The sequence below is a fragment of the Microtus pennsylvanicus genome, chromosome 18 (genome assembly GCF_037038515.1).
Source record: "Microtus pennsylvanicus isolate mMicPen1 chromosome 18, mMicPen1.hap1, whole genome shotgun sequence".
Classification (NCBI taxonomy): Eukaryota; Metazoa; Chordata; class Mammalia; order Rodentia; family Cricetidae; genus Microtus; species Microtus pennsylvanicus.
The window spans coordinates 6,648,695-6,668,784 of record NC_134596.1 but is presented as its reverse complement, the minus strand read 5'-3'; the positions used below and the strand labels follow the sequence as shown (position 1 = coordinate 6,668,784).

General features: G+C 41.4%; 2 protein-coding genes across 3 annotated transcripts in view; both read left to right on the top strand.

Moving 5' to 3' along the window:
* The window catches only part of Nell1 (neural EGFL like 1), a 793,214-nt gene that overhangs the window by 533,278 nt on the left and 239,846 nt on the right, over window positions 1–20,090 (top strand). The window lies entirely within an intron of this gene.
* Window positions 10,846–12,030, top strand: LOC142837814 (putative isocitrate dehydrogenase [NAD] gamma 2, mitochondrial). Its single transcript, XM_075953190.1, has one exon. The coding sequence runs from the start codon at window positions 10,846–10,848 to the stop codon at window positions 12,028–12,030; it is 1,185 nt and encodes a 394-aa protein (XP_075809305.1).

Below are 20,090 nucleotides of genomic sequence, written 5' to 3'. Positions count from 1 at the left end.
GACAAACGGCTAATGAAGGAGGTACCCATGCAGAAGGAGCACTGTCACGAGAGCCACCTGCAGTCCTAGTTCCATCCTTCAGGTGTGAGGATGGCACCCGGGGTCCCCGAGAAACTCCGCTTGGTTTTTGTAAAGCTATCTCACTGTGTCTTGCAGGCTGACCTCTGGCTTTCTCCTTAGCCCAGGCTGATCTCAACCTTGTCGTTCCACTGCCTCACTCTCCTGCATTCTAGGACTGCAGGCACCTGCCGCCACACTCTACACCCTTCCCACAGCTTCTGCGTGGAGAGCGTTCAACATGTGAATACTGTCCCTCAGAGCTTATTCCTTGATAGACTCCACCAGGTTCTACCGTCAAGTTTGATGTTGGAGATGAGCAACTGACGCTTCTCCAGAGAGAAGTAAATTCCCCCTGCACAAAAGCTGAGAGTCGACATCATTTGCTTAGGGTCAGAGTCTTCATAAAATCTTTCAAAATATTTCTATCAAGCAGCAGCCAAGAGGTCTGTTGGTGTGAGGAGACTCTGACTCCGCCACATGTGGCTGAAATTGATTTTTGCAAATCGGACCTATCTCGGTTGCCTCTGGCAACAGTTGCTTAGTCTGTCTACGTAATCTTTTTCCTGACACTCAAACTCCGGTGAGTGCCACAACCCTGTCTCTTACGTCTCTAGTAAGCTTCACCGTCCTGTGTTCCTTTCCTACTTCTTATTGTGGATGTGTTAACAGAATAATAGGCAAGCGATAAGTTCTCTGTTCAACTGGCAATTATCGCTGACAGGCAGTAGTCCAGCCTGCCGCAGGAAACAGAAAGATCACCATCCCCGAGACGGCTTCAGTCAGATGAGAATGTCTTTATTAGGGGTCACTGTGAACAGGGAGAGGAACTTGCAATGTCATGGCTGGCAGTGTGGATATTCACGCATGGCTTATTGGCTCATTCCTGGTATCTTTTATTTTTGACATAATCTATGACAGTCAGGGAGTGAAAGCCGCGTGGAGCTCTCGTCTTTGGTTGATCACTTGGGTTAGAACATTTCTGTGCTCTGGCGGGCATTCCATGCCAAGATGTAATTCAGCGAAGGAGAGCTCTGCTAGCTGGCATCCCAGCCACTAACTAATCAGCATGCAGCAGGCAGAGGCCCCATCTGCGGGAGGGAAATGATATTTTGTCTTGAGGGTTGTTGAACGGCCTCTCACTTTTTCTTTAGGTGAATGAATTTTTAGCACATGCTCACGAAGGCTCGAGAATTATTAAAAATTAGTCAGTATTCACAAAATATGAAGACAGATCTTAAAATAGTTTTTTCTGGGTAAGGAGAGAATTACAAATAGGAGTTCATTCATTTCCCTCTAGAAGACATATTAATAGCCTTACATCAATTTCTCAAATTGTTAAGTAATGGGAGATTGGGATACAAAGTGCCTCCAACATTCTGTAAGTGGAGGAATTTTCTCTATGTGTGAATAGATAATAAATGAGGATACTAAGAGGCTGGGCTGTCCTTAACTACCAAAGTATTCAGTGCATCACAATGCTACTGTGTTCTTAGAATTTTTTAAATTATAAATTTGGGTCAACATGTACAAGTTTAGTTCAAATACAATAAACTAACATATTATTTTAGTCTCATTTATTTTGACTGAGGATGCTCCAAATACTATTTGCATGAGTGATAATTCCCTAGGCAACATTCAGGTTGCAAGTATTCAATTCTTGCCTATCTCTCTGAGGAAGCTATTACCCTCATTTACAGAAGCAGCAACTGAGGCAGAGAGGGTTTAGCCGTTTGCTCCAGTCTTGGGAATCACAGCTATAAGGGAAGAGTCCTAAGCAGCTCTGTCAGGGTCAGACTCCATAGCTGTAAGAGAAGCAATCAGAATTAGAACCCAGAGCATCTGTGGCTTTCAACTCTTAGGTCTCACTGCCTCAAAGGCTTTCTGTAAAAATGGGCCCAGGGAACCCTTTCTGACTTCCTAACCACCCCTAGGACAACCATGCTCAAATCTGTTAACAGATTCTCTCACTGTTCCCTTGGTGTCTAAAGCAGTACAATCCTTAATACGCCATCATAGTTCCAATTTTGACCATTTGTAGATTGTTCCCTCACACAAGTTAGTTTGGCTACTGGTTATTGCTTTGTACTCTAGCTAGGTCAGTATTCTGTGTTTTCATCATTGTGCCTGTGTATGCGGTGGTCATGAACAGATTACAGGGTATGCAGCGTTGATTTTCTTGCATGCAAGGCCCTTTGTTCCCCTTAGCATTAATTAATCATCTTCTTGATTAATTTACTATGTACCTATCATAATTTATTCTTAAGCTCCCACCCGAGGAATAAATGCCCTGTGAGACATCAGCTGCTTCATCTGAAAACCCCGCCCCACTTTGATTGGTTTCTAGGCTCACTCCACGGCTCATGCCACGGGATGCCTGTTGTCTCCTCCTGTGGAAGGGAGCTCTGGGATTCAGCACTGTATCTTTCCTTTTACTCTTCTAGCTTGACAAAACACCCAATAAGAGGTGCGTGGTGGGATATTTTTGAGACTGACTCTCTAAAAATAATGTTGGCTGAATATTTATGGATTGCTTAGAAACCTGGAATCTAATGAGCAAAATGTAAATGTTTTTAAATTAATTTAACCTCCATTTAAGACTAGTGATTTAAAAAATTATTTTATTCTTTAAATTAGCTTCTCTATGGGATTTATTTATTTATTTAAGATTTCTGCCTGCTCCCCGCCACCGCCTCCATTTCCCTCTGGGATTTTTAAGGCATTATTTTAAGTTAGGGTATGATATTTCAAAACCCCAGTGTACTTCCGGTTCCCCTTCCTTTGTGTTCCGTGGTGACTCAGTGTGCTGCTCAGTTTTAACCATCGGCTTGGCACAGCCTGGAATCACCTGGTAAGGGAGTTTCAGTTGATGCTTTTCTAGAGTAGGTTGGCCCATGGACATGGCTGTCATGGATTATCTTTATATTTAATTGATGTAGGAAAACTCAGGTCATTGTGGGCAGTACCATTTCTTAGGCAGCAATTTCAGTAGAGGAGAAGAGAGGGAGACCTACATGGGAGGAGGAAGCAAGCAAGGATGTGTTTGCTCTCTCCCCTTTGACTGTGATGTGATGTAACCAGCTGCCTTGACTTTCCTGAAATTATGGGCTGCAGCTTGGCGTTGTAAACCAGAGCAACCCTTGCTTCTGCTATACTGCTTTTTCTCAGGAGTTCTTTGAAGTCACAACAATGGATATGAAACCAGAACAAACTGGTTTCATTTCCCTTCATTCTGATGGCTACTCAGTGGGCTGTTTCGATTTGACACTCTTAAACTTCAAATGTGCAAATGTCTTGATTTAAGACTTGGGGGAAGTCTTTAGTCTTTGCCTTCAACATGTTTGCCTTCCACCCCTTTTACTAGCGCTCCTTATAGTGATGCCAAGTCTCGGGATTTTCTCATTGATTTTCGCACCTACGTTTGTTTCCATACGTGGACGTCTCTCCGTGTGTCTTCCAGCGCCCTCCCCTCTTCTATATCTCAGCATTTCTTCTTTCCTCCCCATCTTCGTTTCTCCGAGCAAACCACCTTGTTTCAGAACACACTCTTTCTGTTTCATGACTCTTCTGTCCTTCTCTCCTTCAGACATTAGTGATAATGTGTGAAGTTGGTTCCTGTGCCTGCCTCCCATGAAATGTTCATCTGTTTTTCATTCTAGACATTTCTCACCAGTGTTTCACGTTGGCTTTTCACTCATATTCAAGATCTGAGCAGCGAAACGATAACAACTAATCTCTGGGGTGCAGTTTGACATGGACTTCGGCTGGGGCCCCTCTCTTGGGAAGCACCTGACTGTCAGGATTTTATATTTAGGGTTTTGTGGCCTGGTGAAAATGCTCATTACACTTGGCCAGGCAGTGTTAGCCACATTCTAACATTCAATATGGCTTTCTTCTTTCCCTGGTAGTCAATACTGAGTCTGTATTCTGTTGTGTGTGGTGTTTCATAGCACCGTCTTCTCCTAGACTGGTGGGGCCACAGCCCCCTGACAGGGCAGAATGCAGAAGATCCGACTAGACATCTAGTTCTTAAATAGACATTAGCCCCACTGTCCTCCTTTGATCTGATAATCCCTGGGTTTTCCTTCTGTGTTGTAAACCCAATTACTTCCTTTTCTTTCTGGGTTATGCTTGGCATTTGGATTCCATGTCTGAGACAGCAGGCACCACCTTTTTCTGCTTTCTAATTATCAAAACTTTTATCCTCTGTGATCCTCATGACCCTTGCAAATATGCAAACTTAAGCACCAGGAGAAAGAAAAGAAAATGCAGAGCCTCATTGGGTCTTTGAGGAGGGGTGAGTGCAAAAACATGCCTTTGAAGGACCCTTTACCTAGATGCTGGTTTGCCGACAGTTTTAGTTCTGCAAGATTATCAGCACACTTTCTAAAGGCTTGTAGCTCTGCTGTGGCAATGCGTGTGCCCCTGATTGTGACTCTTGCTCACCCGTGGAAAGCTTCACAGTGTGTGTGGGAGGAGAACACAGACCAGGGTGAAGAGACCAAGGCCCAGTGTTCTGTGGAGTTATAAGAAATTATTAATCTCCTTAGCATCTTACTTCTGTTGCTGTCAAATGATAAAAGCAGGGTCTGTGCAAAGATTGTGTTAATGTACAATGGAGAACATGGAACACACTGGCTGTGGTTGTTTGGGGGAGAAAATGAAAAGCAATATTATCAGGTTTTTTGGAACATTGAATGTACCTGAAGAACTCTCTCTCTCTCTCTCTCTCTCTCTCTCTCTCTCTCTCTCTCTCTCTCTCTCTCTCTGTGTGTGTGTGTGTGTGTGTGTTGTGTTTCTGTGCATCTAAAATTTTCTACCTTTATTAAGGTAAGTCTTGCTGTCAAGTCAGCATGCTCCTCGAAGCTTCCCGTGTTGCTTACTCTTTCTAATGCATGCCTTCTTTTAAAAAGTCATAACCCTTAAAACCCTTCGATTTGATTTCTGAATTCTTCCATGCTGCCCTCAGGGTATCATAGCGGTCATAGGTTTGTCTTTGAAGACTCTCTGATTTCTGACCCCAATTACTTTCCCAGTTTGTCCGTCCCTATTTTCCCACATACATGCAGCCAACCAGGAACACTTGGTGTACCCCGCAGGCCTTTTAATTTTGTTTCCATTTCTGAAAGTCCCTCTCTCCCATCCGTATTTCTCTGCTGCTAGTCATTCTTCATAGTTGGTCTGAAGACCCTCTCTTACCTTCCTTTCCAGGACATAAATCAGACATTCCAGCGCTGGAACCACAAAGCACCGCATCTGTAGTAACATTTATTCATAGTGTGTGTGTGTGTGTGTGTGTGTGTGTGTGTGTGTGTGTGTGTGAGAGAGAGAGACTCCACTCACTTCTGTTCACACCCATATATATGTGTATATATAAATGTGAGTAGATATGTGGTGCTAAATTTTATATATAGAATTTATATGTTATATATAAATATTATATATTTATTTTATTTATTAAATATATGTATTTATATTATATATAATATGTAAGTATATATTTATCTATAATATCTTATAAAATTTGTATATATATTATATATAAAAAGTCTAGCCTCCCTGTCTAGGCTTCAAACTCTTTGAAAGTCTGTGTATTTGTATTCTCTTCATAGCAAGCACCGTTACTATGATGTTAAGAGATCTGCATGCCTATCAATCCGTCATCCGTGTATCCTCTTTTGTTTCTTGCTTCTCTACTTACTGGGATGCAGGATCTAAAAGAGGTCCTGCAGGTTGAAGAAGACACAGTGTAAGAGCAGTGAGATGGCTCAGTCCAGGAAGTACTTGCAGTGCTCGTGTGAGGACCTGCATTCAGATCTCTGGCCCCCATGTAAATAGATAGCTATGGCGGTACATAGCTGTACGTTCATTGCTAGGGAGCTCGAGAGAGACAGGAGGACCCCTGGTGCTTGCTGGATTGTCCATTTGCTTGAACGATGAGGTTTGAGTTTACTGAGACAGTTTTCTTTCGACTCCAAAATCAGGTGGAGGACTAGGAAGGTACCTTCCATGCCCCACAAAAGTAAAGATTGGGGTTCATATTCCTAGTACCCATGTAAATATTAAGTGGGTGAGGCAGCTCGGCTGTAATTGCAGTGATCTTAAAGTAAGTCAGACCCCTGGGGCAAACTGGCTAGCAAGACTTGCCATATTGATGAGCTTGAGTTAATTGAGAAAGCCTACCTTAGCGAATAAGGTAAGGTGGGGAGTGATTGCGAGAGACTCACAGCATCGGTCTCAGCCTTCCCATGTACATACCCACAAGTGGACATGTGCCTGATTATATAAGTGTCATACACACGAGAATGCATGTACACATGATATCCACCACACACACATCCACATGTAAAAAAATAAAATAATAAAATATAAGGTGGAGAATTATCAAGGAAGACAAGTAAACCAAGGCCACTGCCTCCACATGCACGTACATCCAGAGACATACATACAGAGACATGGACGTCAGATGCAGCAGGATGCTGGGCTCTGAAACCCACATTGTTAACCAGTAATTTTCTTCTTTGTTGAGGTTGCCACTGAGCCCCTGGTTGTCCTTATTGATCATCCTTTCCTCTTTACAGGATCGTGACAGTGTTGACTGTCCTGCCCAAGGACATGACAGTTCCCTTAGAGAACAATGGCCTCTTCCTTATATTCAGTATGGCAGTGTATTTCTTCTCTAGTCACCTTCCCCTAGGACTTTAAATACTGGTAGTCCCTTCATTGTCATCATCTCTTTCTTATGCCGTTTTGTACATATCTTCTCAGCCAAGTACTTTTCGACCGCACTGGCATGACCTTACTGCGTCACAATCAGCGATGACCCAGCAACACTGCACTTATTCATAAGCTTTAATTTTTAAGTGTTTATGAATTAATGGCTCACTTTTCCAATGAATCCGAACCACCCTGGAGTTACTCTCATAGCATACAACATTACCTCATGTGGATCTCAGTACTATATCCTGGATCGTTTGTGATGGAAGGTTGGCCATAATTCGTTGGCTCAGATTTCCTGAAATGTCCACGATCTCATGTTATTTAGGTGTCATTGATGGTTGTTCCAGTTCTGAAAATGGTTGTGACAACATACCCAAGATCTGTGCAGGCTCAAGCGAGACAAAATTCCAGCAGATAGGGGAAAGGTGGGCACAAATTCCCACCACTAGCTGAGAAACGGTAAGTTACAGATAGCTGCCAAGAGGGAAGAGTTATCTTCAGGGTGTGGTCACTGGTAGATCTTCATTCTGTTGAAGAAGTAAACCATGCACAAGCACTTAAACATAAAGCTTATTCTGCCCATGTCTGCAGACTTGAAATTATACAGGCCAAAGAGACTGAGTGATTTTTTAAAAATGAGGACACAAATTTAGGTGGTGGAACTGAGAGGAGGTGGGGGAGAGCGTGAAAAAATGTTCAAAATGCAATGAATGAAATTCTTGAAGATGTTAAAAATAGTTATAATAATTCAGAAAGACTGCAATCCATGAACTGTGGATATGTGTGTTTGGTTCCTTGCTTTTCTACATAGCTAATTAAGAAGAGATGCTAACAAAGCGTGGATATTTACCTGTATCCTCATGGCACAGAAACTAGGGTGAGACTACCCTTAAAGCTTCCAAACTGGGAGCAATACCATCATCCAAATGAGGGGTTCAGTCACTTATGCTCTTTGTACTAATAGGAAGACAACATGGAAAAACTATTTCTGTACATTTTGATGCTGAGATTATAATTATTTTTCTTAGTCTATGTTACTGCATGCTGCTCTTCTAATATTACCTGGAGAGACCCAGATTGTATCTTTGATGTATAGTTCAGTATGGTATTAATATTAGAAAAGTTTCATGTACATTCTTTCCCTTAAAGGGACATGGTTTAAAACTGGTAAATAGATTCCATGATCATTTACTTGGAAAATTTTGCTTTCTATAACTCTTTTCTACGAAACAGTTTAGAGAGAGTTTGCTCTGTTTGGTCAACTACTTTATGTGTGCACATATTTATGTATATGTGTATATGTATTGTATAACTTAATGGGAATATCTCCTATGAATATTATTTGTCATTTATTATAACCAAAACAAAGTTGGGATCCTTGGCTTTAGGTTATTGTTCACACTCCTATTTAACTCTCTGATGCACTGATGACTCCTGAAGATAGATTATCACCCATGAGCCCTCATCAGGGTCTGCAGACTCAGTTATTAAGCCACTCAGTGGGGTTCATTGTGTGGATGTCTTCCAGACTCCAGAGATATAGCATCCTGAAACTGAACTCATTTGGATCCTCTGTCTTCACCCAATGGACCACTCTTCCAGTGTGGCCCATTTCCATTGACTGCACATCTGTAGTGAGGAGGCAAGCAGGCCTGCTTTTCATCCTGCCTAGCCTGTTATCTGTAGCCTCTTATTAGCTAACTGTCAGATCTTAATTAACCCATTACTAATAATCTGTGTAGCATCATGAGGTAGTGGCTTACCAGGAAATATTCTAGCCTACATCCATCTTGGTTCGAAGAATCATGGGGTCTGCCTCATTGCCTTTTTCCCAGCATTCTGTTCTGTCTACTCCGCCCACCTAATTTTCTGCCCTATTAAAAGGCCAAGGCAGTCTCTTTATTAACCAATGAAGCTAATACATAGACAGATGACCCTCCTACATCACAATCTTTCCTCCAGTCTGTTAAATATGTTCCGAATGATGTTCAGTTTCTGTAGCTCTAACCCAGTCCTCATACTGAGCTAAATATCCCTGGAAGGATTGTCCTTTGTATCTCTGTCTTCACCCTGCTCATAATGTCTGTCAGGGTCATTTTTTTAGCCCACTGTCACTCACATTTCAGGATGGATCAACATTATTAAAGCATATTCTTGTGGGTCTCAGCTCCAGAGAAGTTCATTCCATAAGTATATAGATAGTTCGAAGGCATTGCATTTCTTACCCAATTCTAACACCATACCAAAGGATACATGCTATCATATATTTGTGCAAATCTATATCAGGTTTAAAATTGGAAGAAAAGCCAAAAGCAAACCATAAGTTATGAGTGGCAAAGGTTTGTCAATGTTCATTCATCAGCTACTAAGCCTGCATCATTTGCAGGCAGGATTCCGACCAGAGGAAAGAAAATCTGAGGCTGTCTCATGGCTTGGGCATGTGAGGAACACCATTATCTCCCTTCCAATTCTGCTGTGACTCTAGAATTGTTGAAAAAATAAGGTCTAGTTAAAAACATTAAAATCTTGTATGCAACTGTCATGAAATCTCCAAACACAGCACTTCACAACTCTTTTCTTTTCCTGTCTTTCTGACTCATATTTTGATGTCCCCTGAGCCTCAGGTTGGAGGAAATTGATGTAGCTATCCCGTCTACAGCTCTGCTGTGCTCAGCGACACTTAGTCTCAGCATTTTAACCAGCCAAGAATCTCTGCCCTAATCATCATCTACTGCAGAAAGAGGCTTCTCTGACCGAGGTTGAGATCAGTGGCACAAATCTCTGGATACAGACAACTTTAAAAGACAGTTTGTTAACACAACTGTTTAGCAGGACAATACTAGGTCTCCCCTAGAGCCTATGACTTTCGAAGACAGGCTTTTGAGGACAAGAGTCTCTTTTCTTTAGGGATATGGCCACTGGCATGTTGCTGCGAGGGATAGCTCTTCACCCATACATGTGTGGGAAGTGCTAATTAGAGTCAGTAGGTTATTGATTTCTAAAAATTTATTCTCCCATATATTATTTCCTGACCATAGTTTCCCCTCCCTCTTCTCCTCCCAGTCCCTTCCTTGCCTCTATCCACTCCTCCTCAATTGCCCTTCAGAAAAGAGCAGGCCTTCCAGGGATATCAACCAAACATGGCACATCAAGTTGCAATGAGAGTAGGCACTTCCTCTCATATTAAGCTTGGTTGAGGAAACTCACTAGGAAGGAAAGGGCTCCAAAAGTAGGCAACAAACAAACAAACAAAAACAAAAAGTCAATGAAATGATTTCTAGTAAATAATATGCTATACTTATAGACAGGAGCATAGCATAATCATCATCAGAGAGGCTCCATCCAGTGACTGATGGAAACAGATGCAGAGACCCACAGCAGAACGTTAGATAGAGCTCTGGGATCCTGCAAGGTTTGTGGGCAGGGGAGTGGGCATTTGTAGGAGCTGGAGGGCTAAAAGACACCACAAGAAAGCCCACAGAAATACCTTACCTGGGCTCACAGGGGTTCACAGAGACTAGCTATCAATCAGGGAGCCTGCATGGGTCTGAACTAGGCCCTCTGTATTTTTGTTATGGTTGTATAATTTGGTCTTCTTGTGGGACTCCTAAGAGTCCTCCTTGCCCACTATCCTCCCTGTAGAAATAGGAGCTGTGCCTGATGCTTTTGCCTGCTGTTGATTGTTTTTAGGACGTGGAATTAGAAAGTTGTGGTAGGTCGTTCCGACAGGAGCTGGATGAAGACTGAGGTCATAGAGATGATCAAAATACAATGTATCCATGTGTTAAATTTTCAAAATTAAAGAAAATATTTTAAAAATCATATTTGCAGAGCGTAGCACATATAATATGATGTATGAATTTATTGCCCAACCTCAAAATGTTTGTAGCTTTTAGCGTAGACATCCTATCTTTCCCTGTCTAGGTTTTGGATTAGAATAGAATGGAATAGAACAGAATGTAAGGGGGGGTGGGAGAGATAATTGTGACTCAGGAAAGAATCACTTGTTCGGAACTCCAGTGGATGTTATCTCTAAGAAAGAGCAAGAGGACAGCCGTGATAGCGAAGATGTTGGCCACAGCCAGCTGCTCCGTGAAAGCAATTCTTCGTCCTGCTCTTCTTGGGCATTCTAGGGCACTTGTACCTGAGCTTCTGATCCCCTGGAGAAATGTCTGCTTATATCACACAGTGCCTCCCCCAGCTAAATATGGTGGAAGGCACACAGTAACTATGATTCCTGGAGATGGCATTGGGCCTGAGCTTATGGTTCACGTCAAGAGAATATTCAGATTAAATTGTGTGCCGGTGGACTTTGAGGAGGTATGGATGACCTCCACATCTAACGCCAAGGAGGTGGACCAGGCTATTACAGCCATCCGTCGGAACCGTGTCGCTCTGAAGGGCAACATCGCAACGGATCACAGACTGCCTGTCATCTACAAATCTCACAACACCAAGCTTCGTACCACCCTTGACCTCTACGCCAGTGTTGTCCATTTCAAGAATTTCCCTGGGGTGGAGACCCGGCACAAGGACATAGACATCATAGTTGTTCGAGAAAACACAGAGGGCGAGTACACTAACCTGGAGCATGAGAGTGTGAAAGGGGTGGTAGAGAGTCTAAAGATTGTGACAAGGACCAGGTCTCTGCGCATTGCTGAACATGCCTTTAATCTGGCGCGAAAGATGGGGCGCAAGAAGGTGACAGTTGTTCACAAAGCCAACATCATGAAACTGGGAGACGGGCTCTTTCTCCAGTGCTGTAAGGATATGGCAGCTCACTACCCACAGATAACCTTAGAGAGCATGATTATAGACAACACCACCATGCAGTTGGTATCCAAACCCCAACAGTTTGACGTCATGGTGATGCCCAATCTTTACGGCAACATTATCAACAGTATCTGCACAGGGCTGGTTGGAGGGTCAGGACTGGTACCTGGAGCCAATTATGGTGATGTATATGCAGTGTTTGAGACGGGCTCCAAGGAAATATGTAAAGATTTAGCTCATAGAAACATTGCCAATCCTGTCGCCATGCTGCTAACGAGCTGTATCATGCTGGACTACCTCGATCTTCAATCCCATGCCACTGAGATCCGCTCTGCAGTCATGGCATCCTTAGAAAACAAAGCCATCTGCACACCAGATGTCGGAGGTCAAGGTACCACATCTGAAGTCATGGATTACATCATGGAATATATGAAATGTCATGGATGCTGTTATCCGAATTTTTTCCCATTCCAACCTTGATTCACCCCTCAGATACTCCAGTCAGCTCAACAAGGGTGCACTGTGAATCACCATTGGCTCCATGTCACTGAAAGGAAAAGGTGGTTCAGTACTGATCTTTCCATTAATTTTAAATGCAATAAAAATTGCTTATTCAAATTAGCAAAGCTTATTGCAATATGGGCAAGTTGAGAAAATTCCTTGAAAGTTCACTCCGAAGTCCCCACCTCTCTGGGATAAGACATGCTGAATAAAGTAGAAGTCTTCATAAAGTTCTGGAGCTTTATCAGAATCAAAAAATGATTTATCTCTTTATCTGAACCACTGAAATTCAGCAAGCCAACTTAAAGGGGATCCTGGGCTATAGAAGTCATTAATGAGTTGATCAATGTAATAGTCTGCCTACTGTGTGCATTGTAACGTTAATAACGAAACTCAACTAGTGCAGAAAGCTCCCACAAATACAGTGTCCTCTTTTATCTTGATGACATTGAAGATGTTTGTGTTAGGGGTCCCCTGTAGTATTTCAATGGTGCATGAGTTCCCTCCGTGACCTCTTGGCTCCCCTAAAAAGGATATTCTTAAACATTTCAATTGTACTGAAATCCCCCCAGAATCACAGAGCCCACAGCTCTCTGCCACACAAACAGAACTTAGGAATATGAGCCACACACTCAGTGATTCACAATTTCTTGTGGTGTATTTGCCAACTATGAAAGATTGCATGTAAAAATCAAAAGCCATGAACTCACTTAAATACTTGTCATTATTATATTTTACTTACAGTGCTTTGAACGTTATAGCTGAGAGTAAGGCAAGCAATACCTTATTAGTACCTGAAAGAAGTTCTTTCTCAAATTGAAAATGTAAACATGATTCTAAAAGCTGACAATAATTTTCTCAGAAAGAATGACATGTGGCTAGAAATGAAATTGAGAACCGCAGAGCGATCTGCAGTGTCTTCCTATCTCACCTATCAGTCATGGATACCCACGTGCTTAGTGCCACACATTACAGTTCTTTATCTTGGACCATGAAAAGGTCTCAGAGATGCTGGCTCACTTATCCTAACGACCACATATCCACAGCCAGGCTAGTTGGATTAAGTTTGCATGAAAAGAAGTGATCAACAAACTTCTCCTCCATAGAAGTAGTTCTTGAAGAATTGGGGGTCTAAATAGCTGGAGTAGTCTTGATTGGTAGCCCACCTCTTCTCACATGATCCAGACAGACACCAATGCCATTGTTTGGGAAAGAGAGCCAGGATGTATTCTGCTGTACTATGCCATGGTGGCGAAATGAACTAACCCACTTCCGACTTTTGACTCCCCTTTTCTCAACACTAGAGGTATGTAGTGGTTAATACCAATTTTAAACATGGCAAGATCTAGAGTCATGTAGAAGACAAGGCAATTAGGTAAATTGAGGCAGGAAGACCAATCCTAACTTCCAGACAAGTGAAAAAAAGAAAGTGAACCAAACACAGGCACTCGCTGGTCTCTGCTTCCTGACTGCAGGTGCAATGAGCACCTACCTCAATCCCCAGCCATTAAGTCTTTGCATCATGATACACTTGAAATGTAGGCCAAAAGTAACCCTTGCCTCTTTAAGTGGCTTTAGTCGGGGTTTTCCATCATGGAGACAGAAATCAGGGAATCCTGGATCTTTATTCAAAGCACAAGCAGTTTAACTGCATATCATTGTCCAACTGTCAGCAAATATTTAACTCTCAGAGGATGATTATGATGTGTTTGTGCTAAGTTTAGCCCCAGTTCATCTCTTGACACTCTCGCAGACTCTGGACTAGATTCTGGAGGTGACAACCTGTCACCCTTTACTGTCATTCTCCATTTTCATTGTTAGAGTCTTCCATTTGAGTATCTCTAGGAAGCATGGGGCGAAGCTATTCTTTTTGTGCCCTGTATCTTTATCATAATGACTGGTACACAGATCATAAATAATTGCATTTCTTCAAATTAATGAAACAGTGACTCAGGCTTAATACTCTTACGTATTAAGTAAATAATAATGGTACATTTCTCATGGCAGAAAACACAAAGGATCACATTTTGACTGTTACATAGCATCTAGTAGGTTTCCAAAATTGCCATTTCCATTATTGCTTATTATATGCTATGGAGAATGATGATCCTAAAGAAAACCAGGTTATTATATAAGGTATTGTGTATAGATTAGTATTCCATAACATACTTTTACCCTGGAGAGCAAACTATCTTCATTAAGTCCCCTAATTCTCTATCTGTTGGAGGAAGAGACACTTGTTGGTTCCCGAATGCTTGACAGCTCAGACCCGAAATAATCACACAGAAACTGTATTATTTAAAACACAGCTTGGCCCATTAGCTCTAGCTTCTTATTGAATAACATGTATATCCTAATTTAACCCATTTCTAGTAATCTGTGTGTCGCCACGTGGCTATGACCTGCCAGGCAATTTCTAGAATCTGTGTCCAGCGGGTCTACATGGCTTCTCTCTGACTCTGCCTCCTTTCTCCCAGCATTCACTTTAGTTTTTCTTGCTTATCTAAATTCTGCCCTATCAGGCCAAGCCAGTTTCTTTATTAAGTAACCAATAAAAGCAATACGTAGACAGAGGGACCTCCCACACCATTTTCCCTTTTATGTTTAAGCAAAAAGGAAGGCTTTAACTTTATCATAGTAAAATTACATATAACAAAACAGGTATCAAGTAAGAATTATAGCTACAATATTTATATCTACTTTATCTGTTGTCATAACTAAGGAAAACTATAACTATATTCTTCAATTCCATCAAAGACTCCTCAAGGATATATTACCAAGTAAACAGGAAGTGCATTGTAAACAACTTCCAAAACTCTAGAGTAACAGAGACATCTCACTGCCTCGACAGTCACCTGAAGTTCTTCTGTATTGTAGAGCATCCATATTCAGCCTGGCAGACTTTTGCATGAAGCATGGAATTTCAAAGACAGTTGTTCTATCTATCTTGGCAGTTTGTCATTCACTTTTTTTTCTGTGTCCTGCAGAATGTCTAACAGACTCTTTCATGAAGCAGGAACCCCAAAGAATGGTCTCACCTTTAGGCAAGTTCAGCAGTCATTTCTCTGTGGGTTCTGCATGTCCACTCTATCAAGCAGTCCAGGCAAGAGCAGTTTCTTGCCCAAATGGCTAACAAACTCCATAAGGATCCTCTTCAATGCCCATCATCCTCTTGAAGTAAATTGGTGCTGCCAGAAGCAGATGTGTCTCATTGACATGAAAAGTACTAAGTTCTTAAAACATTTTAAATGCCATATTCTGAAGGTCTCTGAAAGATTTGAAGAATACCTAGCTGAAATGTATCTATATATGTCTAGAATACCTAACTAACATGACTGGAAGCTTGACTATTATAGGTGATTCTCTATTAACCTATATTTATTAATATTTTAAAATGAGCTGCACAAACACAGAACCTTAATCAAGAGGAGAAATAGACATATAACAAAATTGACCTTAAATTTTTATCAATAAACCAAGAACCATATCAATGAAAATCTCTATAGCATATCCCCTTTAAATGTTAAGAAACATTTATAAATAATATTTGGGAATTTGGGCATAGTTCTCTAGACTACTTCCTGCTGGTTGAGAAAGTTGTTAATCAGGTCTTTCATGATATATCCTGTGTGCTAGCTAGGTTCATCTCAATCACCAGTTGGGTAAAGTAATTTTTTGGGGAGTGTTCAGGGCAACCTGTCAGGGAATCTTGATCCATCAAACCATATTAGTCTAGAAGCAATTTACAGGTTCTCATCCTTTGTGGAAACAAAAGAAGAACCTCTTTTCCAAAGCAAAATATCCTTAGACCCAAATTCTGAAGTCAAGATGCCTTTATACTATACATGCTGGTTTAGCTTAACAGTCCATACAATGAAATATCTCTCTGTACTTAGCTCCTTCACAGTTAAAAAAATTCAAAGAAGACAAAATAATATGATAATCTAGACTCTCTGTATATTCCTTTTACGTGGCTTATTTATTTTTACTCTATTACTTTTTAATATTTATTTTATTATCTTTACTTCTTTAATCTATGACTTTCTGTACTCTGTCTCTTTAAAGACTTTGTTTTGTTTTGTTTAAAACCATTTATTTTCTTTATAACTCTCTATACTCTTTTTCTTCTCTCTCCCAATCCTACATACATTTATCCAACACTGTGAATCATTTAGAGGTCTTTTATGTCTGAATCTGTCCTATTGTATATCTGTAATTCTTTACTGTCCAGGAACACTTCTTAAAATGCTAAGTACTTCCTGAAAACTTAAGCTGCGGCATTACTAGTGTATATATGGAACTTCCTGCTTGCCCCACCCAGTCCAGCATGTTGGAGCCGCTTGTGCCTCTGAGAGTCACACACATTGCCCCATTCCCAGACACATAGCCAGTCCATGTTGCCATCAAGCAGGCCGAAGCACCCTGCTCACAAACCCATCTAAATGGTCTCCCAAAGGAGGCCAGAGGTCATGCTGGCAGCACAACCCAGAAAGCCTGCATTTCAAATTGTCACTTTTTTTTTGCTACTGCTGAGTCAGGAAAACCTCTCTTAAAGGAGCTGTGGCATGCTGCCAACAAACAGCAAGAAGCTCTGTTAAACTCTGTATTTTTGTGTCTAGAACTCCATTTCAAGCTTTCTCAGGTTTTTAAATGGATTTTAGTTGGCCACCTGGGCATTTTATTTCTTTCTCCTTTTTGCATGTCTGTGTCTGGTATATATTTGTGGGTATGCATGTTTCTGTACATGAATGGGTACCTGTGTGTATGAACATGCAAGTATGTGCCTTGGGAACTTCCCAGGTATCTCTTACTTCCAAGTATTCTCCGTGAACTCGTCTGTCGGTAGTTTACTTTTCTTCTTTCTGTTTTCTCCAATGTACCTGATGTGTTCTTGCTGAAACACAATATAATCATATTACAGCCTTACTCTAGACTCCCCATTCAGTGACTTCCCTTTGTCCTTTAGGGAAAGACAGCTAAGCAAGCACAACATGCTCTTCGCTGTAGGAGAGATTGAGGAATCATCACTGCAGAGTCAGAACCTCGGGCAGGGGCAGGCTCTTCATGCACAGGCGCCCTAAGTATTTATGGAAGGAAGCAAATGAGTGAAAGGTTCAGGGCACAGACAAGAGTTGGCAACTAGAAGTACTAATTTATTGCAAAAACACTCTGGTCTAGCTTTTGTCTACAAATCTCGCCAAGACTGTTATTTTTCTAAAGAATGCTGGAGCACACAGGGCAGTGAGACAGGTGCCTGCTGGGTATGTTCCCTGAGTTCACTTGGTTGCACTCAGTACACCATCTCCCCTGTCTGCATTCATCGCATTGTCTCATTTTTGTCTCTATCCATTGTCTGCTTTGCTCTTAGTCCAGAATGTAAAGAATAACAGCATGCCCTCTGCCTTTTTCCCTAACTTGATTCTCACTAGCTCTCCGTTTTGGCTGATGAGCCTGCGAATCACTGATTTAGAAGCTAGAATTGGCTTCCTCCCTAGTCTGTTTCACATAGGAGGTGTGCTGACTCTGGAAAGCCTGCTTAATCTCTCTGATCTCGTTTATTTATTGTTTTAAAAGGTCAAATTCTACCTTCATGGGACTATAAAAATTTCTCTGCTTTCCTATTGCTAAATGACTCCCCAAATCTAGCTGTTTAGGACAAATGAGTGTGTGTCATGGTTCTGGAGGTTAAAAGGAGTACTAGGAATGTCTGGGACACCCAAAATGGCTTCCTGGAAATTCACAGTAATGGCTGCCTGTCAGAATCCTCAGTTCTTTCTCACATGAAAATTGGAGGTATTTGAGTCTTTTCATACTATGTTATGTGGTTTCTAAATTAAAAGACCGAGGCTATAGATTTCCTAAGGCTAAGCCTTGTGTCTTAAGACTACTTCTTCCGTATACTGTTGATCAGAATAGCACTAGGAGATAATGGACCAAACCGCTGAACTATAAGCAAGCCTTTGATTAAATGCTTTGTCTTATAATAGTTGCCTTGGTCATGGTGTCTTCACAGTAATAGAATAGTGACTAAGACAATGTCATTATGTAATTATCTTTTTTTGTGATAACTAGCTCACAGTATACCTGTGCATTAAAACATTGAGATATGGATACATACATAATATACCTTAGGTATATACATCTTAAATGGTCAATTTTATCTGGAAAAAAAAGAAAAAGAAGACTACAAAATACAAACACTGAGATTTTTTTAAAAAGCTTTAATAACAGTTCCATGTTGGTCACATTGTAGAGTTCAACCATGAAGCTATTATGCAAAATGGGGAAGCAAGTACTAAGATGATGGAATTGGGTTCTTATGATGCTACAAGAAAAAGAATCAAACATAGATTAAACGGTCACTCACCTCCAGAAACTAAGAAAGACAGATAATGATAGATTCTTGTGAACTTCAACGAATTTGGAAAATGGCTGTGGGTTGGGGAGACACTGAGGATCTTCATGTGAAAAAATGAATTAGAAATATTTGGTTTGTATTAAAGTAGAAACAATATTTCTAAATGAGTCTATTATCTACTCACAGTCTGTTAATATTGTCAGTACATTTATGTCCAATTCAGCCTATAAGTGAAATGTACCCACATCGCTGTCTATCTGATGTGTTATTTAAGTTACTCGACTTTGTGCAGACCCTTTTACATCTTTCAAAGGTTGCCACTGGGGCCAGTGAGATGGCTTGGTGGGTACAGGTGCTGACCATGAAGCCTGATAACGTGAGTTTGACTCCAGGGACCCAGTGGTAGAAAGGGAGAACTGACTCCTGCAAGTTTTCCTCTGAAGTGCAAACACCTGCCTTGGCCCAGGTAACCCCACATGCATTACTGTCCCCCTAACATAAGTTAATGTAAAAAAAATGTTATCACCGATCCCAAGGAAATCACTTTGCATGAATCTGAAGTTGTTCCTTTAAATGTGTACAGTGTCTTCTAAGCACAGCTTTCTGCAGGGAAATAAGAAAGGAGATTTGGACGTTATTGTGAAGAAAACTGCAGCAGTGAAGTAAGAAGTAGAGATTTCTGGATACTCTTATGGAAAGAAATACAAAGGAGGTTCGATAGAAGTTATATTTAGCTCCTCACGGCTCTCTCTAGGGGACATCTGTGGTACTTCATCTGGGTTTGATCTTTCAAAGTCATGAAAGCTTTAGTTTCTTGAACAGGTGTACCGTGTGCTCAAAAGCCAACTTCATGCCAAGCTTCCAAAAGAGATGTTGCAAAGCCTGGTTTATAAATAACTTGTTTTCTCCAGGCTAAGCAATGTCTCTAGGATTGATCCTTTGCAAGGTATTCGTATTCATGTTCTGACGATATTGTTATTTTTGTCTACAATTTATTCTTGCCTACAGCAAGATCCTGGCCTATAGTGACCTCACTCGTTCATCCTATCTCCCCCTTGCTTATTGCTCTGTGTAGATTGTTGAGTAAGGCTCTCCCTTTTACCTGTAAGCCTTGGAGCCCTGATGTCTCAGCTTTGAGAGCCCATATGCACTCGCTCAAGGAGCCCTTAGCTCTGAGCCATTCAGCAGTAATTAGGCCACTAATAGTAGAGTGTGTTGAGTGTGGTAATGGAGGTATGAGCAGCCAGCTATGAGAACAGAAGACAAAGGAAACCAGGAGAGCCTCCCAAGAACAAACCAAGCCCTACTGATTCTTAAAACTCCAGGAACAAGAAGGACGAAGGAGTAGAAGGGAAAGGGAGGAGCATTGCGGGTGAGCACTGAGACCCAGCCTGTCATTGTTTACATGCTAACTAATAGACAGAATTGTGTTGGAATTTTGATGAGGACTGCACTGAATCTGTAGATTGCTTTTGGCAGGGTGGCCATTTTTACTATATAGATCCTACCAGCCCATGAGCATGGAAGAGCGTTCCATTTTCTCATCCTACACAGGGACACTTATAATAAAGCAGTCAGAGCAAGCCATGGGGACTAAGTCAGTAAGCAGCACCCCTCCATAGCCACTGTATCAGTTCCTGCCTCCAAGCTCTTGCCCTGTTTGAGTTCCTGTCCTGACTTT

Coding starts and splice junctions, on each gene's coding strand:
- LOC142837814 (XM_075953190.1), top strand. CDS start 10,846: ATGTTGGCCACAGCCAGCTGCTCCGTGAAAGCAATTCTTCGTCCTGCT.